We start from the raw sequence: 27,748 nt of genomic DNA, 5'->3' as shown, positions 1-27,748 counted from the left end.
AACTCGGGATGTGGGTTCCATACACTTCTCGCAAACCATACAGTATAATTCAATAAGGTAAGTCGCACATAATGTCATACACTGACCACAGATCATCTATGAACATATAAATATCTTAGAAAATAATTGTCTTCATTCTTCGTTTCCGACACACTGTTTTAATACTAGGATTCTGTCCGGCGCCATGTTTATTTGTTAGCCAGTTAGCGTTTCAGGCGGCTGATGTTTTCTTAGCTAGCCGCCTAGCTAACAAGCGCCGACTCAAACGCAAGATAGGTTATCCAACAAATAAAGAGATACGAACTTTAAATTACACGCTTGGTTTTTCAAATAGCGTCTTATCATTAAACTCCGGTGTTGTGTTAACGTCTTGGTAGGGATGCTAAGGGTACTATCAAACAGGCCCCGTTAAAGGTAACTGTTAGCCAGCTGAGCTAGTTAGTTGTTCCTGTGGTCTTTTAATGATTAGTTAGCTAGTTAGCCAGGTAGCCAAAATGAGTGATGAGCAAACACAGTTTATATTGTGGCGATCACCAACTGTAGTCTATGTAAATTATCATAATTTGGCTGTTTGACAACCAGGGGTAAGCTGTTGAATGTAAGCTACCTTTGCATAGTCTTTCTGGAACTGAACACTTCGATAATGAACAGTTTGCGAACAAAAGGTTGCAAACTGCTCACAGCTTGTAATTTTATCTCTTCACTTGATACGTCAATTTTGCAACCTATCAGGGAGTTTGAGATGAAACATGAAGGTAGATATCTAAGGTTGCCTTGATGCTGAGTCCAAACAGCACATAGGTAGCTAGGGCCTACATGGTCCTTATATTTTATGTTCACACAGGATCAGTAATCTTGGTAAAATACATCGTATCTATTCGTTCCTCTCGGTGTAACAGGACAGATCCCAGCTTCACGATGTCGGAGCTGTTTATGGAATGCGAGGAGGAAGAACTGCAGCCATGGCAGAAGGCGATCCCAGAAATCAACTTGGTGGATGATGACGACGACGATGATGACGAACCCATCTTCGTTGGCGAGATCCAGAGCTCCAAGCCTGTCCTGCCTAGGCCTAGTGCGTGTCTTTGTATTTTTATTGTCCCTTTTAAAACATAGAAATTAACAAATATACTTAACCAGTCACTGTTGTGCAGATTATGCTCCCTTTTCATCTCTCATGTTTGGATGTGAAGCCCATGTAAGTGATGCGTGTATTTTCGCCTACTTGGCTGTGAAAGAATCTAGGGCATAGTGTTGGGCAGAGAAGAGCTATCTTTGAGTCCCCTGAAAACGAGCAGAAATATAAGGCTTTTCAGAGATGTAATCTCCTTTTGACTTCTCTCTCAGAAACCAAATGTCATGCAGCATTTAGACTGACTCGATCATTCTGTGTTTTTTTAAGATGTTGGAATCCAGAGAGGGCAACAGAATCTTCCGCCAGGGCGCCTGAATGTGGGGTCCATGCCATCGCCCTCACAGAAGACTCCCCAGACTGCAGTAGCCAAACGGGGTCCATATGTACCGCCACCCCATCTCACCAACAGAGTCGCCCCACCACCGTCCAACAACCCCACCCTCATCCCCGCCGGCTCCACTCAGGGTGTGGGGCAGAATGCCGGTCGTCTGCAGAATGCTGGAAACACGGTCACTCCTCAGCCAATTATAATCAACAACCAGGTATACATGAGTTGTTTTAAAAACATTTGACTTTGACTATGAACTGGTCTCAGAGACTAGTCTTAGCACCGAACTGAACTGTTTTCTTTGCTTAGGGGTTGGGTCTGGTTAAGGTGATGTTGAGTGAGCAAATAGAAAGGCTGAACTTGACTTTCAGCGAACCATCTGTACTGTCTCTGTAGGTGGACTATTCATGAAAAGTGTTACCCAAGGTGCAAATAACAGCAAACTCTATTGGTAGAACAAGGTGCATGTAACCCTAAGGTCAAGGGTTCGGTACCCAGGAAGCACTGATACTGATGGAAAAAAATAAAGACCTTTTTTCTGTACTGTGGCCTGCTAAAGCATTGTATCTGTAAAGATAATGTATCATGCCTTAGGGCAGGGGTGGGCAAATGTTGGTGTCTACTTGCAGGAGTTGTGTGGAGGAGAGGAGAATAGCATTGAGAGACATTGTGAGAGGATTGTTATTGAAGTGTGTAGTCTGCCCATGTTCATCACCGTTGTGTTGCATCTACATAGTTGTATGGTTCATTTGAAATGATGTGACTGGTTGTCACACGGGGCGGATCAGCGCAAGGCAGAGTCCTTTTCACAGGTTTAGTGATGGGGGTCTGTTTTGTGGGAGGGAAATGGACTTTAATGTAAGCTCTGATGGGGAATTCATGTGTTTGTTTGTGTGTACAGGGCTACATTGTATCATCTCCACAAATAACCAGTAGTGCGCCGTTCATTACCAGTTTTGGGTCGCAGTATCCACCTGGCACCTCTTTCACAGTCTTACCAGGTACGTCACCAGTAACCCACCACAACACTAGATGAACACAAAGGACGTGTTGGGACACTAACTAGTTGTTTTTTGCACCACTTAACAGCATAATGTTTTAAGTATGGCTTTCATGTGCTAGTACTACTGGTCTGTATCTCTGTGTTTCCTGAAACAAAGCAGGCGCTTAGGAATGCTGTTTGCATACGATCACCAATCAAATGTCATTTGACTTGTTAGTTAGTTCGACTTGAAGGATGTTCAGTAAAACCTGATTTGCATTGACACAGCAGTTTCAAAGTAGACTTTTGAATTTCTCCTTAGCATTAACTGCACTGGCGGTATGAGCACAGTAGGATGCATAGCATTAACTGCACTGGCGGTGTGAGTACAATAGTATGAGCACAGTAGTATGAGTACAGTAGTATGCATAGCACTGTAAATGTTTGTGAATCCAGGCTCTGTATTAAATGCAGTCTGCATTAAAGACCACCTCTGTAACCTCCACAATTGACTGACATATCCTGTCCCCCCCCCCCCCCCCCCCCCCCCCTGTACACTTCCAGCTGGGCAGCCTCTCCTCCAGCAGGCTCACCCCCCACAACACATGCTTCAAGGGGGTGTGGTCCACCGGCCCCAGGTTCAGTTTATCCAGAACAACGTGGTGACCCTGGCCAATGTGCAGGCCCCCCCAGAACTACTCTCTCAGCACCAGCACCAGAACCAGCACCAGCACCAGCACCACCCCCCTGCTGCTGCCCTCCCCCACAGGGTAATAAACATCCCCCCGGCACAGCCCAGACAGGACAGCTCTGCAGCCCTCTCCTCCATACAGAGCGTCAACAACAGAGGTGAGAGGCTAGTTTGGGTTTGTGTGGGGGGGTTGGCGGCATTACCCTGTGTGTGTGTGTGTGTGTGTGTGTGTGTGTGTCTGTATGTACAATGACCTGCTATTCATACTAAAAAAAATATGAAACGTTCAAGTCCACTATAGGAACTGTGATCAACAGTGGTTAAGGGGTCAGTTGGGGCTTGTCGGAAGTTGGGTGTGTCTGAGTTTGTTTACAATGACAATTGTTACAATTGTTTACAATTCATATTCCCACAGAATATCAGCGCCCCCTCTTCTGAATGTGTAGTGTTAAGAGAAGGCAGAATGTGTGGCTGGTGGCCATGGTAACGTGCATTCCAGAACTAGGGATGATTCTTTATCTCTGTGCTGTTGATTCCTTTCACTTAGATAACGGAACAGTGAAGCGGAACTTCCCGTCTGACGTGGACAACACGATGAAAAGACTCAAAGTCGACGCAGGTAACAAACATAGTGGAGCTCTTCTAACACGCTTGACATGGCTTGAACTTACCATAACTACCCTAATTGAATAAGGTTCAAATTTCGTTATTAAACCTGCAAAAGATTATGTCTATGTGTTTGTCCTTCCTCCAGAGGGATGACTGTGTATATGACATTGACCTCTCTATCTGTGTGTGTGTGTGTGTGTGTGTGTGTGTGTGTGTGTGTGTGTGTGTGTGTGTGTGTGTGTGTGTGTGTGTGTGTGTGTGTGTGTGTGTGTGTGTGTGTGATGTACAGTAGGTGCTCTCCGGACGTCGGAGTTTGCAGAGAACGAGAGTCCGCCAAGGAGGCGGTGTCCGAGGTGCATGGGATCGTATCCTGGGGAGGACTCACTGAAGGGACACATGAGGGTATGCGTGCGTGTGTGTGTCTGTGTGTGTCTGTGTCTGTGTCTGTGTGCCCATGTGCCCAGGGGAAGACAGATTCAAAGGACACTTTTCACTGCACCATTTTCAGTCTAAGAGTAAATTCTTTGTCGCTATGGTGAAGTGTGTACAGCTGCGGAAAGAATTAAGAGACCACTTCAAAATTATCAGTTTATCTGGTTTTACTATTTATTGTTATGTGTTTAAGTAAAATTAACATTTTTATAGTATTCTCTAAACTACTGACAACATTCCTACCAAATTTTAAATAAAAATATTGCCATTTAGAGCATTTAATTGCAGAAAAATTACAATTGGTCAAAATAGCAAAAAAGATGCAGTTTTCAGATCTAGAATAATGCAAAGAAAACAAGTTCATATTCAATTTTAAACAACACAATACTAATGTTTTAACTGAGGAAGAGTTCAGAAATCAATATTTGGTGGAATAACCTTGATTTACAATCACAGCTTTCATGTGTCTTGGCATGCTCTCCACCAGTCTTTCACTTTGCCATTGGGGGACTTTATACTTCTCATGGTGCAAAAATTCAAGCAGCTTGGCTTTGTTTGATGGCTTGGGACCTTCCATCTTACTCTTGATCACATTCCACAGGTTTTTAATGGGATTCAGGTCTGGGAATACGGCTGGCCATGACGGGGTCCTGATCTGTTGGTTCTTCATCCACACCTTCACTGTCCTGGCTGTGTGGCATGGAGCATTGTCTTGCTGGAAAAAACACTCCTCAGAGTTGGGGAACATTGTCAGAGCAAAAGGAAGCAAGTTTCTCTTCCAGGACAACTCTGTACTTTGACTGGCTAAGATTTGCAAAAGACCATAAGGATTGAACGAAAGAGGACTGGAGGTCGTCTTCTAAGGTCATCTTCTCTGATGAGTCCAATTTTCAGCTTTGCCCAACACAAGGTTGTCTGATGGTTACACAGAGACCTGGAGAGACCTACCAGCAGGACAATCCTCCATGCCACACAGCCAGGTCAGTGAAGGTGTGGATAAAGAACCACAACATCAGGACCCTGTCATGGCTAGCCCAATCTCCAGACCTGGATCCCATTAAAAACCTGTGGAATGTGATCAAGAGGAAGATGGAAGGTCAAAAGCCATAAAAATAGCAGAGCTGCTTGAATCTTTGCGCCAGGAGTAGTATAAAGTCCTAGCCTGACGATGTCATACTCATGATTCTAGTCAGAATATGAGTCTGATACCGGACCTTTGGGCTGTGATTATGGGGCGTGTTTCAACGAACCAGGAAAGAAAATGCCTATTCGCTGAATTGGATACCTAGAACCAATCAGAGCAACGTAGTAGCCTATTACCATCTGATAGATTAAACTTTTACCTGATCCCTAGGAAGGACGGCAAAAACATCTTTTCAATGACAAATGCCTTAATCGCGTTTCTCTGTTCCTCTTTCAAAATGAATGCGCTGTCAATGTCTGTTGAGATATGCCTGCTCACGTTAATTAATTAGCATTAAGGCTACAAGCTACAGTTTATTTCGATGGGTTTTTTGTGTACACGTTAGCAATGATATAACAATAATGGTCTAGAGAACTTTAGTTAAGACAAACAATACTCTGTAACATTCGTGTTGCACATGCACAACTAACCGAGTCAATGTAGACATTAAAAAGTCGTGTAGATAGCTTAATTCACATAAAATATTCCCCACTAAGCACCCGAGACGCGGCCATCTTGGTCGGAGTTCGAATCCACCGGTTAATTCAACTCAAGCGTTGGTATCTGTCCATCAACGTATAAAGCCCGCCCTGCCAATTTGATTGGTCCGGTTTGATCCTACCGATGAAACTCTCTCCCAATTAACCCAGAGCCAGACCAAATCTCCCTGACAAAATTTTTTTTGGGCGGGGTTTGGGCTGGTATCCAGGCTAATAAAGTCCCCCAATGGTAAAGTGAAAGACTGGTGGAGAGCATGCCAAGACACATGAAAGCTGTGATTGTAAATCAAGGTTATTCCACCAAATATTGATTTCTAAACTCTTCCTCAGTTAAAACATTAGGATTGTGTTGTTTAAAAATGAATATGAATTTGTTTTCTTAGCATTATTCGAGATCTGAAAACACGGCATCTTTTTTGCTATTTTGACCAATTGTCATTTTTCTGCAAATAAATGCTCTAAATGGCAATTTTTTTTATTTGAAATTTAGTAGGAATGTTGTCAGTAGGTTAGAAAATAAAACAAAAATGTTCATTTTACTTTAACACATAACAATAAATAGTAAAACCAGAGAAGCTGATAATTTTGAAGTGGTCTTTTAATTTTTTCCGCGGCTATATATGTGCCTCTTCTAATGAATAATCATCTGGATGCGTGTGTGTGATTTCTCAGTACTGCTGTCCTGACATGCTGGAGAGTGTGTTTGCCACGAGTTCCCGGCAAGACAAGTCCACCGCCCCGCTACGTGTGTACGACATGGACAAGGGCAAGCTGATCATGCTGGTCACAGACTTCTACTACGGACGCTGTGATGGAGACCAGCACCTGGAGCAGAAGACCAACACCACCTTTAAGTGCAACAGCTGCCTAAAGGTGCTCAAGAACAACATCAGGTGAGTGTGTGTGTCGGTGTGTGTGAGAGAGAGAGAGAGGAGATCAACATCACCTTGACCAGAAAAAAGCTTCCTGAAGGTGCTGAATAATAGGTGGGGCCTCACCTCACTAATGGAGAAGAACAGACAGCGGGTGAGGGAAAGGGTGGTGCCTTTGTGACTTGAAAAGAATTCCTTTCAGTGTATTAATGCAGGCTTGGTAGCACCCCCCCACCCACCCCCCAAGTTGTCTTCTCGTATAGTGTGTTACCGCAGTACCTGAGACACACCCTCCCCCCCCCCCCCCCGTCTCCGTGTCGGCCTCAGATAGATGGTGTGAAGAGAGCCTCTCCCCTCTCCCCCCCTTGGTCCCTGCGGAGCCCGGATGAGTAATGGCGTGTGGTTTGTGTGGCGATACAGCGGCTGCTGGTGATTAGGCAAGCCGGGTTGGGGCGCGCGGAGCAGCGAAAACGCCTCGGTAAGCTCCTTTTAATGTGCCGCCGTCGTTCGCACACCCCCAAAACCTCACCGAGCCTGCCGACGGGGTCACGCTTTCAGACGCGTAAAAATCCCTATTAGGGGAGCTGAGGCTGCAGAACGGGGCGCTGAAAAAATGGGGCGTCGGGCGGGGGGGTACGAGGAGGGGGGGGTTAGGGTGCGGAAAGGGAAGGTGTGTAGGGTGAGGCGTCATTAAGAGGCAGTAGAGAGGCGAGTGTAATTGCAGGTATTATAATGGCCATTATGCATGTTTAGGAAAGTGAGGGGTCAAGAGGGGCGACACTAATTTCTTTTTTGATTAAAACCTTCATGGAGCTGAGCTGCAGCCTTGTTTGGTTTTAAGTGCGCTTGTGTGTTTGTGTGTGTGTGTGTTTTTAAAGCCACACTGTTCAAATAAATGACTGTTATGGGTTATAAAAGGTGTTGTAATGAAGTAGTATAGTTCTTTCAGTAATTGTGATAATTGATCACTTAATTTCCCAGTTTCATGTGTGTTTAGTTTTCTCTCTATATCACTGTAGATGGAGAGAGGAAGGTTAGGAGAGAATAATGAGCTCCAATAAAACATGGCTGACTGTAATCAAGTGTGTGTGTTTGTCAAGCACACACACACACACACACACACACACACACACACACATAGCATGTGAGAAACCTAAGAGAAAAAGGCCAGGGCCTCCGGGTCTCTATTTTAAGCAGCTTTTTGACATTTCTAAGGCGACAGGTTACTGGAGGTGAACAGCAATGGCTTCTGAGCTGGATGTGGTTGTGGTCTCTGCTCGGCTCTGTTCTGTTCTGTTCTGGTGTTGCGTGCGCTCTACACATCAAAGCTCAGCTGTCAAGCAACGGCAGTTAGGTAACGTTGCGAGTGAAACTCTGTCTGCCTCCAACTTCATCATCATCGTCATCATCATCATCTCGATCACCCCCCCCCTCTGGCCCCCCCAGGCCCGTGACTGCTTGAGTCAGACTGCCTGCTCTGATGCAGATATAGAGAGCTGTGGAGGAACTGTGTCTGTTTGTGGTTGTGCTGCTGTATTTCGTTTCCATTGTCTTATTTTAGGCCCGCAGCTTCCCAACGTATTACTCCTTAGTGTTCTTTGGGAAACATATTCCTGATGTCAACAATTCTTTCTTTTCTATACTTTTCTTTTCTTTTCCCCCTCGCTCTCTTTGTCTTTCTCGCTCTCTCTGTCTCTGTCTCTGTCTGTCTCTCTCTGTCTCTGTCTCTGTCTCTCGCTCTCTCTCTCTCTCTATCTCTCTCTCGCTCTCTCTCTCTATCTCACTCTCTCCCTCTCTCTCTCTCTCCCTCTCAGGTTTATGAACCACATGAAGCATCATCTGGAGCTGGAGAAGCAGAACAGTGAGAGCTGGGAGAGTCACACCACATGCCAACACTGCTACCGGCAGTACAGCACACCCTTCCAGCTGCAGTGCCACATAGAGAGCGCCCACAGCCCTTACGAATCTACCAGTAAGACACACACACCCACACACACACACACACACACACACACACACACCAGTTGTGCTAACGCCAGTACAGTACATCCTTTCATCTACATTCTACATCAAGAGTTCCCACAGCCTCTACAAGTTAACCAGCAAAAATGCTACACACACACACATACACACACGCAAACACACACTCCTGTGTCTGTAAATTGATCCTGGCTCAGTGTTGCTTTTCCATTCCCAGTAGGAAAGAGTGAGTGTTTCCTGCTCTTGGATTGTGGATGAGAGTGTGACCTAAAATCAAAAGTAGAAGGAACTGTCAGGCTTGTTTGTTCTGCTTCTTACGTTGTTTGTGTTTTCTTCTGTTTTTTTGTTGTGTTTGTGTGTTTGTCTTTTCGTTTGTTTGTTTGTTTTGTAAAGCTAACTGTAAGATATGTGAGCTGGCTTTCGATACGGAGCAAGTGCTGCTGGAACACATGAAAGATAATCACAAGCCGGGGGAGATGCCCTACGCCTGTCAGGTAACACACACACACACATACAAGCGCAAACAGCTCTTCCCTCTCAGCTCTCTATCACAGACATATTAACTCAGTGGCGTCTGCCCTAAAAAGCAGCTGTTTGTCATGAGTTTGATCCAATGCCTCCCCTTATGTCTCCCCTCATGTTCACCATTATAATACTGATGGCCTATCTAGGGCCAGAGGAGGGTGCAGAATTGAGCCTTTTTTGCATGGGCGGAGGATATTGGCCTGATTTGAGAACGAATGCTGATATATGTTTACCTCACGCAGGTGTGTAACTACCGCTCGTCGTTCTTCTCCGACGTGGAGACGCACTTCCGCAGCGTCCACGAGCACACCAAGGACCTGCTGTGTCCCTTCTGCCTGAAGGTGCTGCGCAGCGGACACATGTACATGCAACACTACATGAGACACCAGGTGAGGGGACACATCTGTCCACACCCAACACAGCTGGGCCCTCGTGTCCACGCTCAACACATTCCGTAACCGTGGAGTGGAAAATTCCAAAACTAAAAGGTTCTAAAGTTCTAAATTCTGCGCTACTCTGAGAAGCCTTGCCCGCCCCGCCGTGATTTAATACGTGACTCATGTCTTTAAGCGCATCTCATTTCTCATGTATGTCTGTCCTTGATTCCTCAATCCTCGTTTGATTCTTTCCTCGCTTCCTTCACGTTTTATAAAATGGTGGGGTTGGACTCATAAGCTGCACGTAAGATACACTTTTACCTGTGATACCAGGTCTTGGGTCACACCTGTACCTAAGACACCAGGTTAGGGGACATGTCTGTGTATAAGATACCAGGTGAGGAGACAAAGGTACATACAACTCTAGGGCAGTAGACACACCTGTCCAAAAGACCCCAGGTGAGTGGACATAAGGCACCAGGTGCCAGCTGTACAGGTAAATCCCACACCAGGTGAGCAGACGCATCGGGCACAAGACACCAGCGGAATGGGCTCTCAGACACATACACACACACACATATGCATACTCTGCACTGCTGTTCTGCTGGGCACAGGTGCAGGCTTACTCTCCTCTGTAGACCGGACTGCTAACCTGAAAGGAGAATGAATGAATGTGAAAAGATGAGATGAGAAGTATATGAGGTGGAGTTGGTTGCTGGGGGTGGGGGGTGGCAGGTGCCTGACCATCCGTCTTTGCCCGCTCGCGTTTCGGGGGTCAAAAGCTCGGGACCCGCGTCTTCTCGCAGTCAGCAGAAAACGGCAGCGCTTACTTGCTCTCTCTCGGCCCCCGTCGGCTCCTTCGCTTGTTCTTCCTGGCTCTCGAGCGGCGAGCGGGGATTGATTCGCCTGTCTGCCGAACACCTTGGTGCCATACATAACTGCCTGACAGCACTAGCTGCCTCCCCTCACCCTAAAAGCCTCCCTCTGCCTGGCAACAAGACGTGGGTAAAGGAAGAGGAAGGCGCGCCATCCTCCAGGGGCCGCACGCACTTGGGAAATTAAACACACCCCAAAGTTAGTAGATCAGCCTGAACGATCGCTACGATTAGGCTGTTCAGGTAACGCAATCGAGCCAAAGCTGCATGCAATCGCCAAATATGGTGTTGACGAGTGCGCGAAAGTTCCTACATTTTAGGAAATTAAAGGTGTTGTACTGTAAAAGACCCACACTTGAGCGTGAAATTGAGCGACATGTAACCAAAGGGATGGTTTTTAATTGAGTTGTTTTAGCATTAAATAACGTGTGTTAGTGCTGTTGTTGTTTTTATCATGGAAAAACAACAAGTGAAAGCTAAGCTATTATCCCTCACAGCTGCAGAGAGACAGAGAGCTAGGACAGCGAAGATGCATCTGTGTTGTCTCTGTGTACCCTGAAAGACGTGTGGTTGTGTTTGCGCTGGTGCACGTGTCCCGGAGTAATGCGGATGTTTTGATTTATTCTGCAGAAAAAAGGAATCCATCGCTGTGGGAAGTGTCGACTGAACTTCCTTACATACAAGGAGAAAGTGGAACACAAGACCCACTTCCATCGCACTTACAGGAAACCCAAAAGCCTCGAAGGGCTACCTCCCGGAACCAAGGTACGGCCCACTTCAGCTGCCATCACTAATTAACCACCGGCTTTGGTTTCAACATGGATTCACGGCAACATCTTTCATTGTAATGTTGAACCGAAACATGACAAGGGATTAACACTTTTATCCAAAATAAATGACAAAACTATATACAATTCAGTCATATATAATAAGTCAATAGGACAGAATAAGAATAAGAATAATAAAAGCAGTGATTATAAATGCATAACTTTGCTTCCCCTTGTATGTAAGCAGGGGAGTGAGAATATGTTCAATAGGTGATCCTTTCTTAATCTGGCAGTTAAATGAATGTTCCTTAATGAATGTTTCTGGGTTTGCTGTGGTTCTGGTTCCTGTCTCAGGTGACTATTCGGGCCTCGCTGGCCGGTGGGTCTCCCACCTCCCCCGGCACGTTCAGCAAGTCCAGTATCAGTGTAATTCCAAACAGTCCAGCAGCCAAATCGGCGGGTCGGCCGCCTTCCAGCGGGGGCAGAGGCAGACCGCCTAGCACCCAGAACGCTGTGCAGTCTGTAAAGAGCAAGAAAGAGCGCAACAAACCATCGGACCACAGGAACTTCTATCTAAGGAACTTCAGGTACTTACCAGTCCTCATCAGCCTCCTTTGTCTGTTCTAAATAGTAATTAACGAAATACTTCTCAGGAACTTCCGATAGTGGTCTAGTGGTCCTGCTAATTAATGTAAATAAAATATTTACAATTGGAATAGAAATAATCCAAATTTAAGTTAAACATAGTTTTTTTTATTTTTAAATAAACATAGTTTGTAAATCTCCATTAAATTTGTGAATGAAATCTTTTAAATATGAACTTCAGGTGTTTCTGTCTTCCCTCTGCTAGATGAGTAGATATATGTTTTCAGAGACAAATGGGCACAGACAGAAATACTTTCAGCAAAGTTAAGTATCATTGCACGAAATGCCTTGAAATGTGCTTTGGATGTGTCTGCCTGTGAATTTATCTTACACAGTGTAGTTAGCTCAGGGTGGCTAGGTGGCACAAGCCCTTGAAGCTCCTTGCACCATCAGTTTAATCTTGCTTTTTTGTTCTGGTTGTGCAATATAAACTCCCTCAACTGAAATACAGGATTTGTAGGCCCATGTGCTTTATCCTAAAGGTAGCTGTGTTTGGTATTTGCCCTACAGGCCCCCACAGGGGAAGGTCAGCTGTATGGAGTGCTCTGATGTGGTAAAGGACTTCTACGATCACTACCCTCTGCTCCTCTCCTGCGGGTCCTGCAAGTACAAGACGTGCTGCCGCCGATCCTACAGAAACCACATGACCAGGTGTGCACTGATCTCTTAGCCTACAGACACCACGTGACCAGGTGTGCACTGATCTCTTAGCCTACAGACACCACGTGACCAGGTGTGCACTGATCTCTTAGCCTACAGACACCACGTGACCAGGTGTGCACTGATCTCTTAGCCTACAGACACCAGGTGACCAGGTGTGCACTGATCTCTTAGCCTACAGACACCACGTGACCAGGTGTGCACTGATCTCTTAGCCTACAGACACCACGTGACCAGGTGTGCACTGATCTCTTAGCCTACAGAAACCACGTGACCAGGTGTGCACTGATCTCTTAGCCTACAGACACCACGTGACCAGGTGTGCACTGATCTCTTAGCCTACAGACACCACGTGACCAGGTGTGCACTGATCTCTTAGCCTACAGAAACCACGTGACCAGGTGTGCACTGATCTCTTAGCCTACAGACACCACGTGACCAGGTGTGCACTGATCTCTTAGCCTACAGAAACCACATGACCAGGTGTGCACTGATCTCTTAGCCTACAGACACCACGTGACCAGGTGTGCACTGATCTCTTAGCCTACAGACACCACGTGACCAGGTGTGCACTGATCTCTTAGCCTACAGACACCACGTGACCAGGTGTTCAGGTCTATATGCCGGCCTACGCTGCGTTTCCCGAAAGCAACATTGAACAACCACCTTGGTAACCGTGGAGAGAAAATGTTCAGAATGAAGTCTCCCGATCATTTATCTACGTTAGTTGGTCATCAACACCTTCGGGAAACGCACCCCTTGGCAGCAGCTGCTCAATCTGAGCCAGATGCTCACGAACAGGTGTGCACTGATCTTTCTGCTGGCCTCAGTCTGAGTCAGATTTGGCCCAGATCCTGCCCTGATCCGGCCCAGCCAGTAATTGGTTTGGTCCTTAGTCCTGAGTTAACCTTCTGTCCTTGCTTTTCTTCTTCAGATATCATAGCTCTGGGACAAAAGAGCGAATTCGGACCAGTAAAAGGAAGCAAGGCATTTTACGGTTGGTCTACGCAAGGCTTTTCTTTTCTTTCTTCTGTGAACCAACTGTGATGACTAGAGATGCGATATGGATTATAACCATCATTACCACGAGGTTACATCAATAAGAAAGTTCATTTAGAGATTGTGCTTATTAAGGGCGTATAGGTCTTTATCCAGACATAGGCATATCATATCTGTGCATCACAACAAGCGTTTTGGTTTTAAAGATTTCCTGAATTTGTTTTAAATTTAATTCTAATTCAATAACATGTAAATTTGATGTCTTGATAATATGCTGTTAAAAACTCATTGCAGGAGCCTGACTCTGGTGTGCCTAAACTGTGACTTCCTGGCTGGCGCCACAGGAAGTGACCTCATGAGCAAGCATTTGGTTGACAGGCCGACCCACGTATGTCAGGTGATCCTGGAGCCAAGCAGCCAGCCAGAGGAACACCATGGTATGAGACACGCTTTGATAAACAAGAACAAAATACAGACATCAAAATGACAGTTTATATTCAAACAAAGATATTAACCGAGATTAGAACTAAAACTGCTCTTTCTCCCCTTTTGTAGATTCTGTTTCTGACAAAACCAGCCTGGAAAGGCAAGTGCAGCACCTTTTTTGATGCTCACACAAAGTTTACTGTTGTTTCTTTTCTTTTTTTCTTACTGATCCTATCTCACTGGTGCTTCAGTGGCTATTTAAGGGCTCTGATGTTAGTGCCCGGATGAGGCTCTCACAGAGTAGATCCATCAGGAAAACGTACACACACACAAACAGGATATTTATGTCGGGGGTACACTTTGGGTTACGGTGTGTGTGTGAAGTGCCGGGCATTGTTTTTCTCTTAAGATGTGTGTTTGCATAGCGGCAGTGTTTGGTGAGAAGCACGGCGGAAAAGCCTCTTTGGACATTTCCCTTCCGGTAGTCAGCTAGTGCGCTCTTCCTGGCATACAGGCAGGACACTCTGACCTTAAAGACCATGCCTGCATGACACATACAACTCTGACCCTTAAAGACCATGCCTGCGTAAAACACATACAACTCTGACCCTTAAGGACCATGCCTGCGTAAAACTCGTATAACTCTGACCCTTAAGGACCATGCCTGCGTAAAACTCGTATAACTCTAACCTTAAGGACCATACCTGTGTAAAACACATACAACTCTGACCCTTCAGGAATATGCCTGCGTAAAGCACATTTAAAGGTACCCAGTGCAACTTTCGAGGCTTAAAAATAAACATTCAATTTCTAGTCTTTTTTACACGTAGTAAGTTTCAATAACTCCAAACCATTACATACCGACATTCAAGCAGCAAAGATGACACGTCGTTGTGTGGTGAGAACTGATAGAAAATCGATAACAACAACAATCGCTGCCATTTTCTTTATTTTTTGTTACCTACAATAAATAAAGCAAGCTTCCAGTCAATGGAAAAATGGCTTCTCCCCACCGGCGATTGTTGTTGTTTACGATTTTCTATCAGTTCTCACCACACAAAGACGTCTCATCTTTGCTCCTTGAATGTCGATATGTAATGGTATGGAGTTATTGAAACTTACTACGTGTAAAAAAGACTAGAAATTGAATGTTTATTTTTCATTGAATGTTTACATAAAGTTGCACTGGGTGCCTTTAACACACCACGCTAAAATCCAGGCGTATGCATCAACAACGGCAGTGCTTTACGCCCAAAACAAACACCAGACATGCTCAAGGGCAGCATCTCCACAAGTTTGCCCTAAATACACAATTGTGTCTTCCTCAAACACTTTGTTTTTGTTGTAAAATAGTGAAATGCACAAAGTACTGTGTGGGTCGTCGAACATGGTCTATTAATAGGCTGTGTGTAGTGTTAGATGGAACGTGTGTGTGTGATCTGGAGGTCGCTGACCTGTGAATTGCTTCAGCGATATCACTTCCAGTGAAAAATCATCAGCCGCATTTTGCCTCCATTAGTCCTAATTGAGTTGCATATTAAGTGGATGTTCTGGGTGACCTGCGTAAGTGGAGAGTGGATTCTGGCTTGTAATTAAGGCAGGAAGCGAGTCTTAATGAACGACGAGCCGAGAGGACGGGTCGTGGAGGGTCACACGAAAGTTGTTAAAGGAAGAGGCTCTAATTGGTCTGGCTGGTTTTCTGTCCTAATGGAGTAGGCTAGTCCTCTGAGGCCCGGTGCCATGGCAAACCCACACCAGAGACACAGAGGAGCTTGTTCGCCCATTTATTTCACTCACAGTTTTTTGGATCGGTGAACTGTCTGTACTAGGTATTATTGGGATCTTGTTCTCTGGTGGCTGTTCTCTGATTATCCCAATTTTGCACTTTTGCACTTTTTAGAAAACATTCTAGAGAACCCAAGGAGACCTCAGCAATCAGCCTTAGTGGGATGGTGCTGTGGGGGGTATTTCTATTATTATAGTTTATAACGATATTGTTGTCTCACTGTTGTCACTCCATTACTCAATATTTTTATCAGACATTTTGTAGGTTGCTTTGGCAAAAACGTCTGTTAAATACTTTAACTTAACTTAAACTTAAGTTCTGCTAGGCAGCCCTGTTCACTCCTCTTTTTTTCTCTCTCTCTCTCTCTCTCTGTCTCTGTCTCTATGACTTTCTCTCTCTCTCTATCTGTCTCTCATTATCTGTCTGTGTCTCTGTTTGTCCTTAGATGTGACCTCCCTGATGTCCAGCCTGCCAAAGTAGAGGATGAGAGCCACACTGTGGTGCCAGGCGAAACGGTCAGACAGGAAGAGGCGCTTGGGGAGGAGAACACAGCGACTGGGGAAGACGCCCCCTCAGACTCGACCCCGCCTTCACCGGTCTCGGTAGACGCTGCCTGCGAGGAGCAGGGCGAGGAGACGCAAGTGCAGGAGGAGGAGGCCACGCATCCGGAGCAGGAAAAGGAGCCGCCTTTGGAGCAGCAGGGGGTTGTGGAACCTGAGGTGCCCGTGGAACCGGGAAAGGTTGTAGAACTGGAGACAGCTGGAGAAACTGAGACAGCTTTGGAACCGGAGGTAGACACAGAACCTGAAGCGACTGCAGAACAGCCGCAGAACGCAGCAGACAACCTCGAAGAGGTGGGCGGAGTTTCAATGGAACCGCTCACACCCTCCAAAGTTCTGGAACATGAGGTCACTGACATGCTGCCGGCGTCGGCCAATGAGAGTGCTGATGCACCAACGGGACCTTTAGAAACTCTCACTGCGTAGGAACAGACAACGATGTATGTTTATCTCTGCGGATCCTTTTGTTCATCGAAGAGTGTTGTCTCTGAAAGACTGCTGCTGAAGTGGAAAATGGCTGACCTGCTGTTTGTTTTTAAAATCAAATCATCCTCCACCTTGTTCAAAGACAACATTCATATGTTATCAAATTAAGACTGACAAAAAAACTGTTTAAGATGAGGAACCTCTGGATCCTCCTAAACTTCCATTGTTACCTGCCTCATTGTGTAATCATGGCTTTTGTTACATTTCCCTTTTTAAAATAAAATTGTGTAATGTCCCACACATTGACATTTTGTTTCAAATTTGGTTTGGCTCATTTGTCTCTGAATGTAACGCTCTTCCTATCCTTGGCCTGGATGTAGGAGCTATGCTCCTGTGCATCATGAAGACTTTTGCTTAAGGCAGAGTCTGTGATTCGGCACAAAAGTTGTTAAAATTGGAGCTGGACAGCCAATGAAAGGACATCCATCCCTTCTGTGCTCCTAAAACAATGTGTTGATTGGCTGGAATTGTTTATGGAGCACGCCCAAAGAATGGACAGCTAGAGGGCCGAGACAAAAAGTGTAAATGGATTAGAATCGCTGACTCAGGCATGTGATGTATAAATCTGCCCCAGGATATCTGACCTTTGACCTTCATGTCCCTGTCCTCAACCCAAAGGGAAACTAGGCTGTACATCTTACAAGTCCCATCTTGGACCTTGTTGCATTCTGGCCCTGGTGTCTCTATAGGAAAAAATATTGGACTTTTTTTCCGATGGGAAATCCTCTAAGCTGCAGGCTCATAGCTCAGAAACAAAATGGGCAATTCCCCTTTCCAAACCTGACTGTTTACTGTTTCTTGTCGTGTATGACTGCGAAGAGGTGGTTTGGTTTTTAAAGGGATCAATGGAACTTTTTTTTTTCTTGGGGATTGGTTTTCGTCTCACAAAAGACAAAATGAGATGAAGATGAATCCTGGAGAAAAGAAATAAAGGCAAATTAACAAAATTAAACAAAACAACCTCTTTCCATGTAGAAGAACCTTACTGATAAAGTTCCTGGTGCTGAAATATGTAACCGTTATCATCAAAGAACCCACAGAAAAGCTTTTTCTATGAGTGTTGGATGTAAAGCTCATGTCTTTTATACAGTATGTAGCTCCAACCAGACACACAGACTTAAGCTGCAAGGGGAAGTCACCTAATGTCTTCCCAGAAAAAAATAAACTTTGATAAGATCAAGATTTCTGTCCTGTCATTTTTGTCAATGAAAATCCTTCAATGTTTGTCACCAAGAAGCATCGTTGTCCCTGTTCATGTGGTTTGCAAGCACTTTTTTTTTTTGGCATTCTGCATTTGATCCTTTTTACTGAATGTGATATATAAGAACAATTAGGTTTGCTTTTTTCTCTGCAGGCCTCTGGAAAGACCATCTCTCTCACTCTGGCCATGCCGGAGATGTGGGATGATCATTTTCCCAGCTCAAGGAAAAAGACATATTTACTATTGTTAATGCTTTGCAGTGGAAACAGGGGAATTATTTTCACAGAAAAACAGAAGGCCAGTTTATGGCGGAGAGCTTGAGCTTTTATACTGAAGGAACAACATTCTTTCTCCAGTTACACAAGCCTTTTAAAAAGTAAATGTGTTTTCCAACTCTTTACAGATTATGGATTTGAGATGACAGGGACTGAGAGGCGTGTAAGTGTTGACTATGGCAGTGGTGTGCTGATGAGATTTTTTTCCCTCCATAATGACTGGAAACTGAGAAGGGTCAGTTTGCTGGAAATCAAATGATTATAGCGCCATCTTCTGTTCACTATGTTCTCCTACAGCCTGACCAAAAATAACAGAAGTAGGCCACACCAAGCACAACATTTAAACTCCTGTTCCATTCAAACAAATGATTTAAGTTCATGCAACAGTAATGCATATAGAAACACATATTGCAGAAAAAGATGGACGGTAATACCCTTATAAGATATGGATACAAAATAATACAATTTGACCCAAGACAGATAGGTTTTCATGTATAAGAGAATATATAAAGCGTTCTATAAATACATTTATTTATTTAATTAATTTAATATTTGGGCATTGAGGCATGTCTAAGAACAACAGAAAGGTGATGTTTAACACTGACTGATACATGTGTTTCTCTCCTTGACTTTGTTTGTGTGTGTGTGTGTGTGTGTGTGTGTAAATAGAGTGTAGTGTAGTACTTATCCAGAGGGGGTACATGGCGCTTGAGGGACAACAGTGACACGAGTTAAAACTGGTAAACAAGCCACAGATAAATCTCATCCTTTGACAAGTGAGGAGGGAGTGTGTTGCTTGCAGCCAGTCCCCGCGCAGATAACAGACAAAGAGTCGACAGGAGGGGTGGGGAGGGCATAGACAGACTGAGCCTCCTTGGCCTAAAAATAAACTGTGACAGCGTGACAGAGCTACAAGTACAAGTGCCCTCCCAAAGCTCCTTGCTATTTGCCCTCAGTGTGTTTGACTTGCTTTTCCTCTCTGCCACAATGCCATTGTTCTGTTGTCTTAGAAATGTTACGGAATACGAGTTCCGTTTTTCCTCTACATTCTGAGTTTATGGCGCTTGAGTGTGTGTTTGATTTACACTCACTGATATGAAATAATCTGCTGTATTGAGCCTGTTTCTTCTCTTTTCCTAATCTGTGTACCCACATACATACTTAAATCATATAAACATAGAGTGACTGCATGAATACTTGACTTGTACAACTAATCAAAGATTCAGTGCACTTCCACATCTTCATTCATTCATCTATTTAGAAAGAAACTAAACACAGACAACAATTGGGCCACTTTACTTTTTTGCCAGTGTTTTTCCCAATAGACTATAAAATCATCCGAACTCAGTATTCCATGCATGCCACCAAGCACCAACATGCATAATGAAGAAGAAATCAGACAATGCTTGTGTCTCGTCTCAACCCCTAATCCTTGAGTGTCCCCTGGCAAACATCAATTAAATAATAAATGTAATTATTTGTAATGCGATGATTTGATGATGATGATGATGATGACCATGTTTCCAACACCATCTAAAAGGCTGCATTACTGTACATATAAGAATTTCCAACACCATCTAAAATGTTGCATCAATGTACAATGTAATAAGAAGTGTGCTTTACAGAGCATGTTAACTCAAGAAAGGAGAGCACAATGTCATTTTGGAAGAGATACAATAATCCATCTCAAGATCAGAGATGAAAACATTACCCTTATCCCTGCGCCAGTCTGTCATTCTAGGCTGTGCTGTTTGAAGCCTCACTGAGGATTTCCATGGGGGGGGGGGGGGGGGGGGAGTTATGGCATCAGAAATGACGTTCTAGAAGCCTCCGGCGTTCAGCGTCACTGTCATGAGCCTCACCTTTCCTTTGCTTATGTGTACCTTCTCTTACTAATAACGCACGCTGGGACCTACCTCCACATCCTGAAAGTCAGCCATTGTCTTAGGATGACAAGCAGGGTGGTCTGAGACCCTGGCAGGTATCATCTCTGAAATGTTGAAAAGACCTCTCTCCGGCACAAGGAACACACAGACTAGGAAATAATGGAATACATTAATATGAAATGAATGCCTAAACAGATATAACTAGTGCCCCTGTGGCTGGTACATTTGGCAAGCATTGATATTAAGGCGTGCTGGGCTGGCTAAACTCCCAGCATGCCGTGCAAGTGTGTTGTTCTGTTCATTTGTAGTGTTCTGTTCTGGAAAATGTGGTTCATGTCTCCCTTTTGTCTCCGATGTGTGATGTTTATCGTTCCATCTGTGTGTTATGCTGATTTAAGTCTGTGGTAGTTCATTGTGTTAGTTTTAGAGTTATATGCCCAGTGTTAGTGTCATGGTGAAGTAAGACGTGCCATCCCATTGACTCAAAGGGTCCTGCATGTGTTTCCCAGTTAAAGGAAAGCCAAAAAGAACCTGTCCCACCACATTGGTGCCAGGAGTTGGTTCCTGAAGATGACGACGCCACAGGAGAATGATGAGGAAGAGCTCATCACGCAGCTTCACCACGAGGTGGCTGAAAGCAGATTTTCGAAGAACCTTGGTGAGACTACAGATTTTGTGTCGCTGCCAGGGCCACCCACCCCACTAGGACCTGGGGCTGTAGAGTGCTTGCCCCTTTTTGACATTTTACTTGTGTTTCAATGCATAAGACAGTAAACCTAAAAATTATGAGATTCAGTCATTGAATAGACAGAGAGAAAAAGAGAATATCAGAGGTTGTGTGAATGCCATGCACTAGTTTGTGTAAACCTAAAATTCAACCAGATCCCAATGGCTTTCAAGTTTTTTTTTCAAATACATGAATTACTTTTACACGTACACAAGGTTACACAAAGAAAATAATCCATTGCCCGCTCCCGCTACCTTAGCAGGGCCAATAACATCTTGAAAGACTCCTCTCACCCAGGCCACCACCTGTTTACTATCCTGTAAAAACTGTTTCTGTATTTATTGTAGAGCACCTCAGGGAAGTACTGTTGATGTGCCAATGTTTAAGCTATTCGTACTGTTGTAATATAGTTGTTATGTTGTTGTTGTTGTGTTATATGTTCTCCTTAGTCGCACCAATAGGAGAAGCACTCCAAATTTCGTTGTATGCATAAAATGACAATAAAGGCTTTTCTATTCTATTCTAACCACATGCTTTATCTCTGCCAGTCCATCACACAAAGAGCAGAGGTTGTTGCTCCGCCCCACACGAATTTGATTGGTCGATCGTTGGAAAAAATAACTCCTTATTGTCCAATTAAATTGGACATTGTTTCAGAGTCAAAACGTTTCCTAGACAACAGTATTGTAAACAAATTAAATCGAATGGCATGATTGTGTTTTCATATCTATGAAGAAACCACAAACTTTTAGTTGCCAGGCTGCTGTTTCGGAAATAGTTTGATTTACTGAACTTCGGCTTCAATCCAGCCGAAGCTTGCTGGCGACATTTCAGCGAACAGGATGGTGAATTCATTTTAAGTACTAACAGCACACTTTGAATGAAGTGATGTGAATGTTTATTAGCGTAAGTTAGCTAACAGTGGGGATCGGACCTATCTTTTCGATAGCTGGCTAGCTGGTAACATCGCTCTGTATGTGATATATAGCTAGTTAGAGTTTGTTCATTGTGCTTTGTCAGATAACGACAGAACTTTACTTACGTCTAAGGTAGAGCATTAGAATCCCTGTGTATTATTTATATATCGTACAAGTTAGCAAGCATACTATATTCAATGTTATCCTAGTAGGCCTACGCAGCAGGCAATCATCAGCCGTCAGGTGCTCATGGCTTCAGTGTTCCATGCTTATAGTTACACTATGCAATAATTTGACACTTTTTGAGGTATGGTTTTATAGGACACTAGTTTTGGTACCATCCTCAAATTCATTTTGATAGCATACGTATGGTCATGTGAAGGACAGATAAACGCCTGTGTCTTTCCCACTAGACTTCCAGGATATGCCCTATGTAGTTCAGAACTTCTGTGTAACGGGCTGGAATACCCTGCAAAAATGGAAGAAAAGCTTTCACTGCATGACATTGCCAGCTATACGGCCAAAAGACACCAGTTCGTGTCTAGGCAAGCTTCTGTCAGTGTCAGCTGGGCTGTTGGTGGTGTTTGCAAGGGCTTTGCATGCCTTTTAGGTAGTTAGCCTGCTAGTTTTAGAACAGAACTCTTGCTGCTTTAAAGGCACCCAGTGCAACTTTCGAGGCTTAAAAATAAACATTCAATTTCTAGTCTTTTTTACACGTAGTAAGTTTCAATAACTCCATACCATTACATACCGACATTCAAGCAGCAAAGATGAGACGTCGTTGTGTGGTGAGAACTGATAGAAAATCGATAACAACAACAATCGCCGCCATTTTCTTTATTTTTTTAACCTACAATAAATAAAGCAGGCTTCCAGTCAATGGAAAAATGGCCTCTCCCCACCGGCGATTGTTGTTGTTTACGATGTTCTATCAGTTCTCACCACACAACGACGTCTCATCTTTGCTCCTTGAATGTCGATATGTAATGGTATGGAGTTATTGAAACTAACTACGTGTAAAAAAGACTAGAAATTGAATGTTTATGTTTCATTGAATGTTTACATAAAGTTGCACTGGGTGCCTTTAAATAAGCCATTGTCTTTAACTGAGTACAAAATGAATTGATAGCATATCAGATAAATAGTGGTTGATGACGGTTACCTGGGTGATACTTATTTACAAAACCTTAAGGCGGTGTAAGAAGCAAAACTGCTTCTTGACATGCAGTAGCCTTATTATATCATTTTGGTCATTAGAAACATTTTATTTCATAGTAGTCCTGTTTCCTCTGTGTGTGGGATATGGATTATTTGTCTCGGGTGTTTAGCATTTAGTGACATTTAGTCATTTCCTTTTAATGCATTTATTATGACAACCGTAAATGTATACAACAAGAGGGCCTTAAACAGAGAAACAAGAATCATATATAGTACACAGAAGAACTACTGTACTTTTATCATGCCTTCAGGATTACATACTTGCCAGCATCTATCACTTTAATTTTTTGCAACAAAAGCGAGGCCTACTTGTAGCAGCTCTGTGTTATTTGGTTAGAAGGTTGAGGGCTGTAGCTGAGGAGGTATGTTTTCCACTCAGGCGACTCAGCGTCGGAACATGACGCACAGCCAGCAGCAGCGCCTGATCATGGAGCACCGGCAGCAGGAGGATCGGCGCCGGGACCAGACCAAACTCATCGCGCAGGAGCGGCAGATGCAGGCTAGTCTGCTCAGCGAGCAGCGCATCGAGGAGACGAGGCACCGGCGCACGCTGCAGAACGAGCAGCACGAGAGGCAAATCCAGGAGGCTCTCTTCAAAGTAAGCACCAGGGAGTGGCTCCTGGCTAACAAAAGACCAGGCAACCAGGGAATTCCCATGGTGTGACTGTAGCTATGAACCAGAGTTAAACAAAATGTGCTGAGCTGAATTGATGCTTCTGAATGGGATGGAGGAATTGTGTTTTTGTGACTACACTTGGTTGAAAAATAGTATTAAGTGTTAAGGAAGTAGTGATCAAGTGAGTTTGTTTACGTTTGAGCACAGGCAGAGGATGAACGTATCCTGAGGGACAAGCAGCTGGAACAAGAAGAGAGGATGGCTAAAGAGTTGGCCCGCATCAGCCATGAGAAACTCAGAGACGAGAAGATGAGACAATACGTCAAGGAGAACAGGTGAGATTTGGGTGTCCTAGAGGGAGATATAAGGCAGAAGTGACATGCTGGGGCATTTGACCTGACCATGGTGCTCTCTCTCACTCACACACACACATACACACACGCACCTCTGGCTTTCTCTCGGCAGCATTGAGTTGCGTGAGCTGGAGTCGAAGCTGAAGGCGGCGTACCTGAACAGGGAGCGCGCTGCACAGATTGCTGAGAAGGAAACAATGAGATATGAGACAATGGTAAGGGCTCATATATAATCATGTAGAGGAAAGGAAGCCATGAGATATGAGACAATGGTAAGGGCTCAAATATAATCATGTAGAGGAAAGTTTTTTGAAGCAGGCAGATGATGCATGTGCTCCCTGATTGGTTATCACCTGAGTAGTGTTATGTCCCTCAGGCATACACAGCATCTACAAACATTTAACATATGTGTATGTGTGTTCCCGCTTTCTCCTTTTGTTTGTAAACCCATGTATGTGTGCTTGTGTATGTTCAAATTTCTATTTGTCTGTGGTGTGTGTATGTTCATGTATGTGTGTGCGCTTATGTGAATGTGTTCATATGTATGTGTCTGTGTGTGTATGTTCATATATGTGTGTGTTTGTATGTGTGTGTATGTTCATGTATGTGTGTTGCCGTATATGTGTGTGTGTGTGTGTGTGTGTCTGTGTGTGTGTGTGTTTGTTTGTTTGTGTGCATGTACATATGTATGTGTGTGTATTAATGTGTATGTTTGCGACATCAGCGGCAGGACGCGGAGTCGGTGCGGGTGATGAAGAGCGAGCACGAGCGCGCCAACGTGGAGCAGGACAGGGTGACGCAGCGGCGCTGTGAGGAGGGGCAGCGCTACAAGCAGGATCTGGAGCTGCAGCTGCAGGAGAAGGAGCTGCATAGACAGCACGCCTACGAGGAGTTCCTCAAGGACAAGCTCATGGTGGACGAGATCGTCAGGCGCATCTACGAGGAGGACCAGAAGTTAGTAGCTCACACACACACACACCTGGGCCTGACTTCAGGCAGCAGACACTTGTATCCAAAGCCACTCATAAAATAGTATCTACATCATTAACAAAACACTGACAATGACTGCTATGTAATTATTTCTTACTGTATCTGAGATATTACAATCAGAAGGTCTAATATGTTATGAAATCCATTCACTACTTTGAGGAGGTCAAGTGTGTGTGTGTGTGTGTGTGTGTGTGTGTGTGTGTGTGTGTGAGTGTGTGTGTGTGTGAGAGAGATCATAACTGTCAGTGGTGTCCTCTGTTAGGGAGCGTGAGTTGCGTATGCAGAAGGTGGCGGCCATGCAGGGCTACATAGAGGAGTTTAAGCAGCAGCAGACGGACTGGCGGCGCCTGGAGAGGGAGAAGCTGGAGGAGGAGAACCGGCGCCTCCGGGAGTACGCTTCCCACCAGCAGCGCAAGGAGGAGGACCGCATGGCCAAGGTTCAAGAGAGGGAGCAGGCCAAGGAGAGCATGCAGAGGATGGTATGAGAAAACCACCCAACACACACACACACACACAATCCAACCACACACACACACACAAACACACTCCAACCAGACACAATGGCTGGGGTGTGTTCTTAACTGGCAACCCACTCGATGTTACATGCTGTGAAAATGTTGTCTCCCTGTAAGTAACTAATTGTTGTGTGTGTGTGTGTGTGTGTGTGTCGTTTGTGCGTGCGTGCTTGCGTGCATGCATGCGTGTGTGTGTGTGTTAGCTCACAGAGAAGATTCAGATGGAGCGGCAGCAGCAGGAGGAGATGGAGCGGGTCAGAGAGGAGCTCTACCTGGAGGAGCAGGCTGAGGCCGCCAGGAAGAAAGAGATTGTAAGAAACCGCACCTGTCGCTCTAACACACACATTACCCACACCTGTAGTTTAAAACCGCACCTGTCACCAAAACACACACATTACACACACCTGCTAACCGGTCCTCATACCTGTGATCCTAATTGCTTAGCTGTCGTAACTGATTACCTGTCTTCATACCTGTGATCTTAATTGCTTAATTGCTTAGCTGTCGTAACTGATTACCTGTCTGCATACCTGTGATCTCAATAGCTTACCTGTCTTCCTACGAGTAAACTGTCAGCAGTCACCTGTCCTAATTGCTTACCTCGCTCACCTGTCACCTGTCTGAACTGCTTGCCATTCATAATTTCTGTACATGTCACCTTAACAACTTAATCCTAATTGCATACATGTCATCACCTGTCTATATTCTGTCCCGGTGTGTGTGTTTGTGTATATGTTTGTGTGTGTGTGTGTGTGTGTGTGTGTGTGTGTGTGTGTGTGTGTGTGTAGGAGGACATGGAAAAGCGCATCCGTCAGCGTCTGGAGATGCAGCGCACCTTCCAGGAGCAGATGGCGTTCCGGCGCATGCGTAAGGAGGCGGAGCGGGACGAGGAGGAGGCCTTCCGCCAGGTGATGATGGCCAAGTTCGCCGAGGACGACCGCATCGAGCAGATGAACGCCCAGCGGCGCCGCATGAAACAGCAGGAACACAAGAGAGCCGTGGAGGAACTGATGGAGGACCGCCGCCTGCAGTACCAGGCTGACAAGGTCAGATTGTGTGTGTGTGTGTGTGTGTGTGTGTGTGTGTGTGTGTGTGTGTGTGTGTGTGTGTATGGGTATCTGTTTATGGGTGCTATGGTTGGGTAGTGGTAGATGTATGCCTATGTAAGTCGCATCTGTTTAATACTGGACCATAACCTTAAGTGTTCGCTGTGTGTGTGCTGAATGCAGAGGGGGTTTGGTACATATGTATTAATTTGTTTGCATATATTTGTATATAAACTGTGTGTGTGTGTGTGTGTGTGTGTGTGTGTGTGTGTGTGTGTGTTCTGCAGGACCACGAGGCAGATGAGCGGGCCGTGGATCAGGCGAGGGAGGCTGCGCGTAGGCAGATCATCGAGGAGGAGAGGCAGAGACTCCTCAAACAGCACGCCACCAAGCTGCTGGGCTACCTGCCCAAGGTGAGACCTTCTGACCTCCCCATAGTGATACCTGGGCAGGGAAGTGTGTAGGCCGGTGGAGTTTGGGCTCAATGATATTACAATTCTTTGTTATACTGTATTTTTGTTACATTTTCAGAGATGTTTTAGTCTAAAACCAGTCAGAAACAACGAGCCATAAATAGAAAGCTCAAACATTTGAATGTGTCAATGCTATATTACTTACTTCTTAAACTTGTATATATTGCTTCTAGCTGTTTTTCATTTATTTAACATTTTTAAAAACTTTTCAATTTTTTTAAACTTTTATTCATTCACTTTTGTTGCTTTTGTTTTTTTTTATTCTTTTGAATCTCTTATTCTATTATTTTATTTGTGTTTATTTTTATTATCAACTGATTCACCTTGACTAGAAAGTGTTACAACTGTTGTTTTTAAATGTGCTGTATAAATAGTGACTTGTGACTTGACTAGACATTGAAATCTATTTATGTTGCTACCATTGTGCTCTGTCATGGTGTGAAGTGCTATTATGGCAGACAGTGCATTCACACATCAAGTGTGCAAACATCACAATCCTTAACCGAACTGCACCGGCAAGGGGTATTTATTGGTTATTTATTATAAATGCAAGCCCATTCATGAGGTGAAGTGCTGACGTTTTCTGATTCCTTCACCAGGGTATCTTCAGAGAGGATGACCTGGAACACTTTGATGAGGATTTCAAGAGTAACTTCCAGAAACGGCAGGCGGACATCTTCTCTGATGAGGGATGGGAGGCGGACGACCAATAA

At 44.6% G+C, this 27,748-nt stretch overlaps 1 protein-coding gene across 1 annotated transcript; it reads left to right on the top strand.

Annotated features, from left to right (window-relative positions):
* Window positions 1-27,748, top strand: LOC308367012 (uncharacterized protein; the record flags this gene model as incomplete). The annotated part of the gene is made up of 28 exons (XM_080840834.1): window positions 1-57; window positions 900-1,075; window positions 1,403-1,677; window positions 2,365-2,464; window positions 3,010-3,294; window positions 3,684-3,755; window positions 4,035-4,147; window positions 6,533-6,753; window positions 8,547-8,704; window positions 9,106-9,206; window positions 9,480-9,626; window positions 11,120-11,254; window positions 11,611-11,843; window positions 12,412-12,552; window positions 13,496-13,558; window positions 13,855-13,997; window positions 14,116-14,146; window positions 16,218-16,754; window positions 20,696-20,897; window positions 23,422-23,700; window positions 23,866-23,993; window positions 24,124-24,226; window positions 24,736-24,965; window positions 25,264-25,480; window positions 25,720-25,827; window positions 26,305-26,562; window positions 26,850-26,975; window positions 27,635-27,748. Exons 2-28 carry the CDS (start codon window positions 919-921, stop codon window positions 27,746-27,748), a joined length of 4,677 nt encoding a protein of 1,558 aa, XP_080696960.1. The 5' UTR covers window positions 1-57; window positions 900-918.

This window comes from Sprattus sprattus, assembly GCF_963457725.1.
Source record: "Sprattus sprattus genome assembly, chromosome: 6".
Classification (NCBI taxonomy): domain Eukaryota; kingdom Metazoa; phylum Chordata; class Actinopteri; order Clupeiformes; family Clupeidae; genus Sprattus; species Sprattus sprattus.
The sequence above is the reverse complement of the archived record's forward strand: the minus strand, read 5'-3'. Positions and strand labels throughout refer to the sequence as shown.